Source organism: Protopterus annectens, chromosome 2.part1 (genome assembly GCF_019279795.1).
Source record: "Protopterus annectens isolate FY-2018-M chromosome 2.part1, PAN1.0, whole genome shotgun sequence".
NCBI classification, from domain to species: Eukaryota; Metazoa; Chordata; order Ceratodontiformes; family Protopteridae; genus Protopterus; species Protopterus annectens.
In genome coordinates, this window is record NC_056729.1 from 1744630445 (window position 1) to 1744644264 (window position 13820).

Here is a 13820-nt window from a genome sequence, read left to right on the forward strand (position 1 = left end):
TACTAACTCCCTTGCCCAACATTTCCTAGAATTTATAAACTCAAACACCCTGGATCAACTGGTCAACACCCCCATCAGAGGTAGAAACATACTGGACCTGGTCATCACCAACATGGGTGACTGGTGCTCCACACCGGAAGTCAACCTCTTGCTGGTTAGATCTGACCATAAACTAATCACTCTGGATATTCACATTCCGCCCCCACCCCTGGTCAAAGAAACCACTGTGAAAAACTTTTCAAAAGCAAACTTCATGTTACTTAAGACCAAGGTGGAAAGTTTCAAAGCCCCCATGCTAAAGGATAATACTGTCCAAGCTGCAAAATCCTTTACTAATGCACTCTACGGGCACCTACAAGAATGCATGGATCGTGCTATCTGACACAAAACCAGGATTCACTCCTCCAAGAAAAGGAAACCAGTCTGGTGGACCCCTGCCATAAACAAGCTATACAACAGAAGGAGGAAACCTGTACAGAAAAGAGTAAAATCCCAAGAAGGGAAGACATCCCTGATCATTATCAGCAAGAAACTACGATCCCTCATAAAATCATCCAAGGCGAGCTTCGAAAGAAAAATTTCCAAGGACTCCAAAAATAACCACAAGGCATTCTTTAGCTATGTCAAGAATCAAAGTAGCAATTCTCAGATTTGCTTGGAGTTAGTGCAGAATGGCACAAAATACACTGAACCGACTGATATCACTAACATCCTGGCAGACAGGTTGAGTGAAAACTTCAACCCCCCTCACCCCCAAAAGGGCCCATAACCATACCAGAAGAATGTAGTGCCCCTGAAATCACAGAAACTCAAGTTAAAACAGCCCTCTCCAAAGCCAAAAACACAGCATCAATGGGACTGGATGGTGTCCCAGGCTGCGTCCTACATGAGCTGAAAGATGAACTAACCCCTCACCTAAACACACTGTTCAAACTCAGCCTCTCCACAGGCTACTTGCCCATAGAGTGGCACACAGCAACTGTTATTCCGCTCCACAAAGGTGGAGCCACAACAGACCCCAGGAACTATTGCCCTATAAGCCTGACTAGCTTGGTCTGCAAGGCTATGGAGTGCATCATCATGGATCTCATTAACAGAGACATTGGGAACCTCCAAACACTGGACCCTACCCAGTTTGGCTTTGTTAAGGGCAGATCATGCCTCCTAAACCTGGTGGACTTCTTTGAGACAGTTACCAAGGCTATAGATGAGGGAAAGGTGGTCCACACAGCCTACCTAGACTTCACAAAGGCCTTTGACACCATTCCCCATTCTGGTATTATAGACAAGCTCACCAGCCTGAACATAAACCCCTACATCACGAAATGGGTTGCCAACTGGCTCACGGACAGAACCCACATGCTAACAGTTGCAAGAGCTAGGTCTGACTCTAAACCGGTTACAAGTAGCATTCCCCAGGGCTCAGTCCTATGACCCCTCCTGTTCAGCAAATACTTCTCAGAGGTACAGGCAAGCACAGGAGGACTATGGCTGAACAAGTCTGCAGACGACTGCAAACTAGGCTCTCCAGCTGACATAGACATCCTCCAAAAGGGTCTGACTGAGACAGATACCTGGTGTCAGAACCATGGCCTCAAGCTAAATGCCAAAAAGTGCATAGTCATCCCCTTTGGATAAAACAAAGTACCCACAAACTACCACATAGGTGGTAGCCACCTAAATACGGAAGACATAATAAGGGATCTGGGGACCCAAGTAGATAGTAACCTCTCCTTTGATAATCACATTGCCAAAGTGGTTAGAAAATCCTTCTATATGGCTCCCCTAATCACAAAAGGGTTTGCATCAAGATCAAAAGAGATCATTGTGCCCCTCTACACTTCACTCATCAGACCCATCATAGAGTACAATGCCCCATTTTGGATGTACCTTACAAGACATCTGCAACAGCTGGAAAGACCACAGAAGTACCTCACTAAAAGGATCACTAGCCTAAAACAGATGCCCTATACAGCTTGACTGAAGAAACTCCAGCTGTACTCGGTTGCATACCGCCTACTCAGAGGTGATCTCTGCCTGACATACAAGACCATGTCCAACCCAGAATTGATGGACGTGCTCCACCTAAAGAAAACCATATCCCTTCAAGCCACATGCTCTAGGGATCTAAACCTCACCACAACAATAAACAGGGCATACTGGAGGGATAGATTCCTGTCTCAGAGACTTCCCATGCTCTGGAACAAGATTCCAATCTACATTAGGCAGAGCTCCTCGCTAACACTCTTCAGTTGAAACCTTGATGAGTGGATGGAAAACAGAAAGTTTACCCCGAGGATCACTTCAATGGATCTGCTGGACAGAGGCACAGGGAACTAATCTAAGGGGGCATCAAAAGCCAATACATTCCAACTAGGCTTATAAATGCCTTCGGGCAGATAGCCTAGTACCTACCTATGAACCTATGAACCTATGAATGGAGAACAGCAACAGTCATCCCTCTGTACAATGGTGGGCCATCTACAGACCTTGGAAACTACAGACCCCTAGGTCTCACTAGTCCAATATGCAAAGCCATCGCAAGAATTATCATGGAAAGGATCTATAATGACATAGGAAACATCCACACACTGGACACTGGACCCATCCCTATTTGGTTTCATCAAGGGTGGGTCATGCCTACTCAACCTGGTGGACTTCTTTGAGAAAGTCATCAAAGCAATGAATGAGGACAAAATTATTCACACTGCCCTACCTTGAGCTGTCCAAGACATATGACACAATACCTCTCTCAAGTATTGCTGACAGAAGTAACAGGTTAGGTACAAACCCTTATATAACCTGGTGGATATCCAGTTGGCTCACAGACAGGATCCAGGATGTTAGAACTGGGAAGTCCACCTCTACAAAGAGGCCAGTTGCAAGCAGAGTCCCTCAGGGATCGGTCCTGGGACCACTCTTTTTTGGCATTTATTTCTCTGAAGTCAAGACCAATGTCAATGGCCTCTGGCTGACTAAATTTGCAGATGATTGCTAATTAGGAGTTGTTATTGAATCCCACACTGATACAACTGTTTTATGGAAAGAGCTGACATAGACAAGGAACTGGTGCCATGGACTAAATCTACATGCCAAAAAAATGCATAATAGCATTCTTTGGGAGGTAATTCACCCCTGGTAAGTATCATACTGACAACACACCCCTATGAGTTGACCCAGTAGTCAGGGACTTGGGGACATACATAGCTAGTAATCTAACCTTTGACCATTACATGTCTACAGCAGTGAGGAAATATTGTGCATGTTGTAAACAAAGGTATAGCATCTAGGTCCCAGGAAGTTATTGTTTCATTGTACTTGGCATTTATCAGACCTGTCATTGAGTAAAATTCCCCCTTTGGGATGTACCTAATTAGGCATATCCCACAACTGGAATGCCCACAGAGGTCCCTCACCAAAAGAATGCAGGGCATAAGTAACATGTCCTATACATACTGCCTCAAGGCCCTATCCCTGCATTCTGTCTCTTACAGGCTGTTGAAGGGAGATCTATGCCTGGCATACAAGGCATTGTCATACCCCATTCTGATGGACCTCCTGCATATCTACAAAACAAACAGCACCTGAATTACCCATTCTAAAGACGTAAACCTTGCCCATGATATAAATAGAAAAATCTTGATGATTGGATGGGAAATGGGAAATTCACCCCGGGGATCACTTCTGTGGCTCTGCTCGACAGGGGCACAGGAAAATAATTTTCTTGGGTGGCGAAAGCCAGGGTACACTTTTTGGCTAGGCTTGTATGGGCCCTAGGGCCAATAGCCTAGTACCTACCTATGAACCTATGATATAAATAGGATCTGCTGCACAGACAGGTATGTATCCCAGGGACTACATCTTCTCTGGAACAGGCTCCCCATCAGTGTGAATGAGAGTTCCTTCATAACCCAATTCAAGTGTAACTTGGACAACTGGATAGGGAACAAAAACTGTATTTATTTATTTATTTATTTATTTAACATTTGTTTGCCAGGATAGTCCGACTGGAGAACAAGTGTCCGTTTTCAGTGAAGTCCTGGGGAGAAAAACTTCATAAGTTTACAAAGAGACATTACAGAGTAGTAGCATACAGATTGTAGACTTTATAGCAGTTAGTATACAATAAGAAGATATTATCCCTTCTGGTTGAAAATACAAGTGTACAAAATATACAATAAGAGTAGATAAGAACCTGGTAGAGCATTGCAAGATATTTCACAACTGAATAAGAGTAAATAAATGTTTAAGTTTCCATATATAGATTCAAGCAAATATACAAGAAAGAGCGTATATATATATATATATATATATATATATATATATATATACATATATACACATACATACACACACACACACACACACACACACACACACACACACACACACACACACACACACTCATATATAGGTTATTGCTCACACATGGATAGGCATAGTTAGAGTGTGTTATCCAGGACAGATGGCGTGTAGAAATAATGAGTGGATGAGGCCTCAGGGGGATCAATTACAATTATTACAATTAAATTTATCTCTGGTTTGGCACCTATGTCTCTAATGGACATTGCCAGCCCCTACTTGTAAATGTTTCATCTCCCAAGCCCCTGCTTACACTTATCAAGGGTGTAAAGGCTGCCAGCCCAGCAAGTAATAATTTTGTAAATAATCCTATGTCATTTGTAAATATTAATATGATCCACAGGCTTGCCTTAGAAATGTAAGAGAACTATATGTTATGATTAAACTATATGTTATGTGATGAGCTTCAAAAATGTAACCACAGTGCACCCTGCTGGAGAAGAGCAAAAATGTATATGGACTATATGCCTGTGCAAATATATGTTTTCATAGCAGAAGTTGGGACATACAGAGTTAACATGCAAACGCTGAGAAAATAAGTGAAGAGTTTTACGAGTGTATTTACCAGAACTAGAAGACAGAATGTCTGCAGCTGGAAATTCTTTCTATTGTTTGAGACAGAGAGAATTATAGGTTTCAAGGGTAAAAGTATTTAGCAGTTTTATGATTGCCAGTTCCAGGCAAGCTTCTAAGAGATAAGTGTCAGCTTCTAAGAGATAAGTATTTTTGACAGGAAACTGTTAAATTCTGTTGGTTCCTGTTAGCTTGGGAACTAAGGCAAAGGTGACAAGAATGATGCAATCTGAGATGACCTAGCAGTAATGTGTATTATTAATTTAAGAACTATCTCAGAGAGAAAGTCAATGCATTTTGTATCTTCTTCTGGACCTGTACACATCCATTCAGCACTTCTCATCTGTATTTGCTTGCTCTGTAATACTTAGATTTCAGTGATTTCTCTTAGAGATAGATAGGCAAATAGCAAGAGTAATCTAGATGTTTTCTGCATTTATGTGAGACTGTCCTGCAATGTTGTTTTAAAATATTTCCTGTTATTCTGAAATCTATTGTCACTGTGTTGAGTTAATGAGTATTGTATTGTGCTTTTATTATGTATTATTAAATATATTTAAGCCTTTTAATTGTGGCTGGTTTTGTATAGAGATATTTAAGCTCTTATAGTACTTGCATATGTATTTGGTAACACTGTACAGGACACTCTGAAATAGCCTTAAACGTTCTGGTCACACTTACCAATTGGATAATAGTAACATTGCACAGTAGAATTGATCATCCATTGTAAGGGCCTTTGAGTAGCTGATAAGGGTGGTTGATGGCAGGTGGTGCTACCATATAGTCTGGGCAAAAGGGGCCAGGAGCTAGAGAACCTATGCCAGCCTTCCCCAGGAGTGTCTGTGTGTCTGTATATAAATCAGATCTCAAAGTTCCTGTGTGTGTCAGCTACTTGGGCAGGGACACGAAGCACTGGTTGGACAGAGAGGGTGCTGGAGGTTTTGGCTTAACCACTAGGCTGAGATCTTAACCCTATAGCTGTGCCAGTGGGGAGTCTTATTGGGGATCTGGAGAAAGAGGGAGAAACCAGCCCCAGATTGAGTGTGATCTCTGTGTGCTCTTAAGGGAAAATTGTACTTTACTGTGTGTGTACTTGTCATCCTCAAAATGTGCACGTCCCTCACTGGTGTTGGTGGTGAGGATTGAAGCTCCTTGATTACTGGGCCAGTGTAGGGGCATCACAAAGGGTACTAGAACTTGTCAGAGATTTGGGATGCATGACTAGGCTGAAAAAGGTCCTTGTGGTTGGTAGCCTAGTAAACACCTATGAACCTATAAATGGGTGGGGATGACTCATCTAGACAGTTTGGCAGACTTGGCCAGACAGCCATTTTCTGCTGGTGTAATTTATTTTTCTGTTTTAGTATTACATTCAGCCATCATTTCTCACTTCTAATCATAGCGTATACATATGCTGGTCATTTGTTAGAATGCGGAAAATTACTTTTTTTAGGGTTACCACCAATCCCTCTTTGTGCAGGACAGTCCCTATTTGGTCAGTTGTGTCCTGCTAAAAAATTAATCAAACAGGAAATGTCCTGAGATTTTAGGATAAAAATACTTTGTAAGCTGTCTTTAATAGTTGCATAAAACAATTTTGTATCTGTAACACATATATATTATATGAGTTAGCATAATCAGCTCAACTGCTACAAGAAGAAGCTTTTAGTCTGGCAAAAAGTGAGGTTCAGCCTTTTGCACTGTCTGCAGGTATGACCTAGGGTTACCACCTGTCCCACTTTGGGAGGGACAGTCCCTCTTTGGGCAGTTGTGTCCTGACAGAAAATATTAAAAATGGCAAATGTCCTGAGATTGTAGGACATAATTATGTCCCATATTTTATGTAATAGTTGCATAAAACAGTTATTCTGTATCTAAAATACCTAACTGTTACAAAACATTGAATAAGCAACTACAATGCTACAAGAATAAGCTTTTATTTAGGCAAAAAAGTTAAGTTCTATCCTTTGCACTGACCGTGGGTATGTGTCGGCCTGTAAAATCTGATGTGTGTCTTGAAAATGTCCCACTTTGGCCATTTGAAAAGGTGGCAACCCTAGTATGACCGGTCCTGCAAAATTGCATATTTTTACAAAAACTGTCCCACTTGGGGAATTTGAAATGGTGGTAATCCCATATTTTATTCCTTAGTTGGTATCTAATAAAATATCCAGAGAATAATTATTTAATTTCAGTTACAGTGTGGTGACTGATCTGCAAATGTAGAGAATTCGTATCCATTTAATACCAGAAAGTGAGAAAAAAATGTCCGTGTCACGTAACTGCGCTTTAAACTGAAGTTAGAATTTAACAGTATCCCTGAGCAGCCCAATAGCTTTGCTCCGCCCCTTACTCCGAGTTCTAACACGCGCTCTGTAAAGAGGAAGGCCCCTGCACGCGGTCTATGTGTCCGAGCAGGAGACGCTTCATTCCGTTGCCAGGCGACATAAGACCTCCCGTTAGGGAGCGTGCCCGTCTTGGCCCGGCACGCTCTGCAGGACAGAAAGCGCTGACCAATGCGCTGCGCTCGAAGCGATACTAAGTCATCTCTGTAATGTTAATGGTAACATTGTATCTCATGTTTCTTTGCTGCTTTCATCGCAGCATTCCTTACTGCCTGATGGGCAATACTCAGGACTGCCCCCAGTTGGGGCTTTAAGCGACACGTCGCGTTTTCTTCTGCTCTGCATTTGCACATGGGTTTCATGTTTTGGATCCTTCCTTAATCTCCTGCCCGTGTTCTGGACTAAGTCTGTACTAATGTACTAAGTCTATGCCTGCCTAACCTTCTGCTAGTTCTGTTGGGCTTGAATTTAGACCGCAGGACTAAACTCAATTTACAGTGTGAAACCCGAAACCAGTTTTGAGGTGGTGTGCTTTTTGCAGACCTTTACAGGCATGACATCCTCTAAAGTGCGATATTTAATATTTTTCCAGTATTTTGGCACGAAGTACAGGTAGGGATAGTTATAATTTGATTCGTGTAACACAGATGTAGCTTGTCCGTTTCTAGACTCATCCTGGGAGCATTGTTTTCGTAACTGAACATGTAAATGGAAGCTGAGGGTTTCGATCTAGGATTACTGGAAGTCGCTCATGACCATAATCCTGCCAGATATACACTTTTTACTCACTTGTCGACTTAATGCATGTGGAATAGCACCTTGCAAACTGTCAGTGGTTTTGTACTGGGCATTAGAGCCCTTTTGCCTAGGGCACCAGTTGACCTAAGGCCGCTCCTGAGTGTATGCGGGTTGACTGGTATTAGTAACGTCCTATTAACAAGTTGGTCGGACTAATAGTAACATATTATTTTAAAATGTCAGACTAATCACTCCTGTTTATTTTCAGAAGTAATATAAGACAGTGTACCACACAGCCTGGTGACAACTAAAAATACAAATTTGCAGTTGTTGGGTGTTGTATTCTACCAACAGGGCTATAACCAGGATTTTTGGACTTGCATACCTATCCCTATCACCTGTTGCTTTCCTTCTTCCCTAAGCCAGTTCTGTAGCCTCCATATACAACCACTTTCTTTCTTAATCTTTTGTTTGCAGTAGTGTTTGTTGCCATTTCAGGGACAGTATTATGAACTTATGCCCATAAATCTTCAGACAATCTATATCCACACAGTTCTGATTTAGTTTTGCTGTATATTCATATACAATATTGTTGAACTAATTTGTATTTGGTCTGGGGGAATGTTCTTATTTTCTTTAATTTGATTCTAATCTTTGTGATGGTAAGCCGATGGTCCAGGCCTGTGCAGAACTCTTCTAGCTCTGACTGCAACATATTTAGTCAGTCTGACTTTTGGTATTGACCTTCTGGTGGTAACCATATCCAAAGTCATATGCTGAATTGTTGAAAGTGTTTGCTAGGAAGACTGTAGTATTTTGGAAGATTGCTATTAGTCTATGTCTTATTTCATTTTGTACATCAAAGCTTAATTTGTCCATTATTTCATATAATCATTGACTACCAACTTTAGCGTTCCAGCAACCTATGATGAATGTAGTGTCTCTTCTTGCAGACGATGCTGCATAGACTTACTTAGGCTGATGGAATCACCATGACTTTTTTTTATTGTAACCGAGCATGGATTTTGATATCCTTTTATTACATACCAAGGCTAATCTGCAAGACATTTGTCTACAGTGCAAGATATGATTGATGATTACCTGATGTCACAATGACCCATTCTAGTCCATTTTACATCACTAATTCCCAAGATGTTGATGTTTGTTCTTGCCATCTCATCTTTTGCCCTTTCAGCGTTTGTCAGTTCAAGTTATTGCATTCCGCATTCCAGAGATGTATAGTTCTTTACAACTTCAGACTTTTTTTTGTTTCCAAGCACCTGAGCAAATGGATGTTTTTGTCCGTAGGGTTTTCCTGGCAAAAATAGTGGCGTGGATTGCCATTTCTTTCTGCTATGGATCTGTTTTAATTTGATAATCTCTGCCATGGTCTGCTTATCCTGGATGGCGCCACACACTACAGATCATAGATTCGTTGAGAAATATAACACCTTTTATCTCAACAAGGTAGCAGTCCAAAATACGTGAAGGCATAGGTTCATAGTAAGCTAACAGCCCTTACGAACCATTTTAAGCCTAGCCAATTATCCCTTGTGAGACTTGAACCCTGCACCTTGTGTTTGTAAGGCAAACACCTTAACCATTAAGCCACCCTCTCAAACTCTTATTGCTACAATCAGGGACACATCTAGAAATAGTCAGGCTCAGTCAGGAACAAGTTTTTTTTAAATATTAGTACTATTAACTTCAGAAGCTGGCAGAATAAGAGAATTATGAATTACCATTTATGGTATGAAGTAAAGGATATCTGTATCTATAATTATTGTTATTTATTAAGTGTAGTCTATCACGTTTCCTCCCATAATAACCAATTTTAGGAGGGGATTAGTAGGGACAGACCAAAGTTTTGAGCCAAAATCCAGGAGAGTTGAAACGTATGCTTGAAGGTAAGCAAACTAATTAAGGAGACAGGATGTAGAGAAAAAAAAAATCTGTGTGACTGGAGTACCAGAGAAGTAAAAGGGAACAGATTGTGTTTCATTTATGAAAAACAAATTGCCACCTTGGACTGGCTGGTAGACATACCTTGTTCAAATCAAGAGAGCAAATGGGGTGTTTTGGTCAGGGCCACTGGGCAGCCAGACAACATAAGCATGTTTTGATGAGATTTGATGCTTCCTTAATTTGGCAACATGGCTATGCGTATAAATTCTTTGAAAATGAATTTTTAGACGAGATATAAGGAAAGCAAGAAGAACTCTTTGTGGCAGTGTGTGGGTATAGACTGAAGATGCCGAAGTTACAGATGCTATTTCCAGCTTTTTTAAGATTCTTTTCATCCATCCACAACCCCTTTCCCCTATTTTTTGCACATTGGATTGAGGTGTTACTTCAACAGTGATAATCCTCTAGAGCCAATGTTTAAACCCCTGGGTGCCTAGCCCTGCCATGGTAGTTTTTCCATACCACACACTCACATGCATACTCACACCTATGGCCAATTTAGAGTGTCCAGTCCACCAACTGCATGTCTTTGGAATGTGGGAGGAAACCCAAGCACCTGGAAGAATCCCTTGCAAACACAGCAGGATATGCATACTCCAGCCAAGAGTCGAACCAGGGAATGTTTTGCTGTGAGGCAACAACACTATCTGCAGTGCCACTGTGCTGTCCTAGGATTTTCTTTCCACTGGGGGCTAAAATGTCTACTGGTACTCAGCAGCCTTTGAATTGTATCATGGATTCTGAGCTTCAAAAAGCATAAGTGTAATGATGCAAATAGTGGCTCCATGATAAATGTCAATAGCGGTCTCATGAATAATGTGCAACAAAGAGAAAAAAAATGCAAAGATGTGTGGCTGAGTAAAGAGGGGTGATTGAGGATGAGGTTACTTTAGCCATGTTTATTGTCTGAAGGTAGTGGTGTAGGCATCAAGGGAGTAATCATGGTTTTGAAGGGACAGAATAAAAGCAGGTACAGTGTTATATGTATAATCATTTGGTTTGAGTTGCACACAGTTTTTGTAGTACATTATTAAAACATAAACAATGCTTTGGCTTTTTTTTTTTTTTTTGTGTAAAATCTTGTATTTCTTTTTCTATGAAAACAGATACATTGAACATAACATGGATAATTGAGGGTAACAAATGACCAGTGAATACATTGCTGAAAAATAAAACGTAAAAGTAAAATAGTGAAAACTATTTACACATATGCCAAAAGTCCATCTTTAATTATATATACCAACTTCAAACTAGAATATGTTCAAAAAGGGATTTCCAAAATTCTGTAAAGTGGGTGTGGGATTTCTGAGTGTAGGTTAAATATGTGTGAGCTAGTAGGTGTTTGGTAGCCAGTTGTTTGAAACCCTCCCATGTGAGCGATGCTCTGTCCTTCCAGTGTACTGCAGTATTTAAGTAATGAAAGCAGTGTGTTATTAATGTACGTGTTTGAAGTTTATTCAGGCCGGCGGGGGTAATATGTAGGAAGGGTAGCTTCCGAGATGAGGTTGATTTTTCATAGCCCATTTTTTCTAATTGGACTCTAAGTGAGCACCATAGTTTGTAAGTGCACTTGCAGCTCCAGAAGATGTGGAGCAAATCCTATCACAGTAGGAGCAGACTGGAGAGGTGGTTGGGTATATTTTATTTAGAATGATTGGAATAAGATAGGTGTTATGAAGTATCATAATCTGTGTATATTTAATATTTTTAAGGGGAATAACTTTGGAGGTAAGCTGGATCGCTTGAGATATATAATTGTTTGTGATTGAAGGATCGATTTTCTTCCAGTAACTAAAATAAATAACTTATTTTTGCATTTTGATTGATACAGTAATTTTGTAGGAACTGCGGTGGTGGTGCTGCTGCGGTAGCGTTGACGCCTCACAGTTAGACATTGCCCGTTCGATTCTCAGAACAACTTCTGTGTGGCGACATGCGTGAATGGGCGTTCCTTCTTTGAAGGCTGTGCGTTAGGCCCGACAAGCCAGCACGTAAAAATCTAGTGCCAGTCATTAGCGGACCGGAGTTCCGCTGTGGCGACCCTTACCGGGAAAAGCTGAAAGACGCACACAAACAGTAATTTTGTAGGAGTTAGCATTTTTACCCAGTTATACCCTCCGTTGCTGTTTGATTGTTATCCCATTCAATAGTTAGGTTAATCTTAGAATGATCTGATAGGTATCTGGGTTCTGTGTGAAAGGAATTTTTGTATTTGGTAAATACATTGGAAATTAGGAAGAAATCCAGTCTGGACCAAGACTTATTACACATAGAGTAAAAGGTATATTTATTTTTGAGGGAGTTATTGGGTTGGAAACTATGGGGGTCAAATAGGTTGAAGTCATTTTTGGGTTCCTCGAGTGCTGATATGGCATGGGTATTGTGTTTAGATTTGGTATTAGATCTGTCAATATCAGGGTCTTGGACTGTATTCCAGTCCCCTTCTGGAATGTAGTAATGATTGGGGAAGTCAAGTAGTATTTTAAAAATAGACATTATAAATTTGTGTTGATTTACACAAGGCACGTATAGATTTAATATCAGAATAGGTTTGTCTAGACAGGCTGGTTTAGTTGTTGTATAACACCACCTTCCAATCATGTCCTTATCTTGTTTTATAATTTTACAGTGGAAGTTAGTTTTAATGATGATTGCTACTCCTGAGCTATTTAGGGATTTGCCAGAGGCAATGATATTCTTAATCCATTTTTTCTTCTTTGTGGGTTTCCATTGCTCTGGTTGCATGTTCATAGGTTCATAGGTTAGTACTAAGCTAACTGCCCTTGCGAGCCATTTTAAGCCAAGCCAATTATCCCTTGTGAGACTCGAACCCTGCACCTTGTGTTTGTAAGGCAAACACCTTAACCATTAGGCCGCCCTCCCAACCGCTGGGTTTCTTGTGGGAAGATTAAAATAGCTTTGGATTTAAATATCAAGTGTAAAAGTAGTTTTTTCAAGTTGAATGCATTGGCTTGTTTTAATGTCTGACTCAAGTTGTGCAACATGTAGAACCATTGATGTTTGCCAAGGCAAAACAAGGTTGGTGGTGTGAAGCTTTGATGCAGTTGTGGGTTCTTATAACAGGATATGTTAAAGGGCTGATCAACCTAGTTAATTATAATTGCGGCATTTGAAACAGTTACAGCCTAGGGTAGTTGCACTAAAAGTAGGCATGTGTTGACAAATATGAGCGTAAAATGTTCCTCAAGGGTAACCAGCTGAGGGTCATTCTTTCACAATGCAAGATAATCATGAAGGTGACCTTTTATCTAGAATGTTCTTTCATCCATTGAAAGTGTTTGTTTTGTGGAAGATGAGGGTTTACTAGGCACAACCTATTTTCAGTGTATACCTTTCAGCAGGATTATCACAGGGAGGGGGGGTTTGCAGAGTCTGTGGGTAAGTTATTTCCTCCTCAGGAGGGGTGACTGTTTATGTGTGAGACTGGAATGCAATATAGGTGTCTCCTATACCTCCATAGGTGCTTCCTAGAGCTGTATATTATCTTAAGAAATATAGATGTTGTTCCAGAACTGATAAAATCTGTATTTTAGCAAATAATGTATATTAGAAGTTGGTAGTTGTCACACATCATGTTTGATAACTGACCATGCTCCACTGGAGTGTCACATACGAGCTGGTATCTCCCTTTATTCAGATGCCACTGTAAGTTTGCTGTTTGTTCTGTATAAAATGCTTTACACATCTTTTGATGACCAGAATTGAAAGATATAGTGGAGCTTGTCAGTTTCTAAAAGACTTGGAAAAATAAAGAAACAGAAGGTATAGATATGCTGCAAATATTTGGAAATTTGGAAAAAAGAGACATTAAAAGTT

At 40.6% G+C, this 13820-nt stretch overlaps 1 protein-coding gene across 2 annotated transcripts in view; it reads left to right on the top strand.

Annotated features, from left to right (window-relative positions):
• Positions 1-7347: 7347 nt before the first annotated feature.
• The window catches only part of PUSL1 (pseudouridine synthase like 1), an 873916-nt gene continuing 867443 nt past the window's right edge, over positions 7348-13820 (top strand). For both annotated transcript variants that reach the window (XM_044063203.1, XM_044063204.1), the window contains exon 1: positions 7348-7892. In XM_044063203.1, coding sequence (XP_043919138.1) covers positions 7834-7892 — 59 coding nt within the window. In that variant the 5' untranslated portion in view covers positions 7348-7833. The remainder of the gene's footprint in view (positions 7893-13820) is intronic.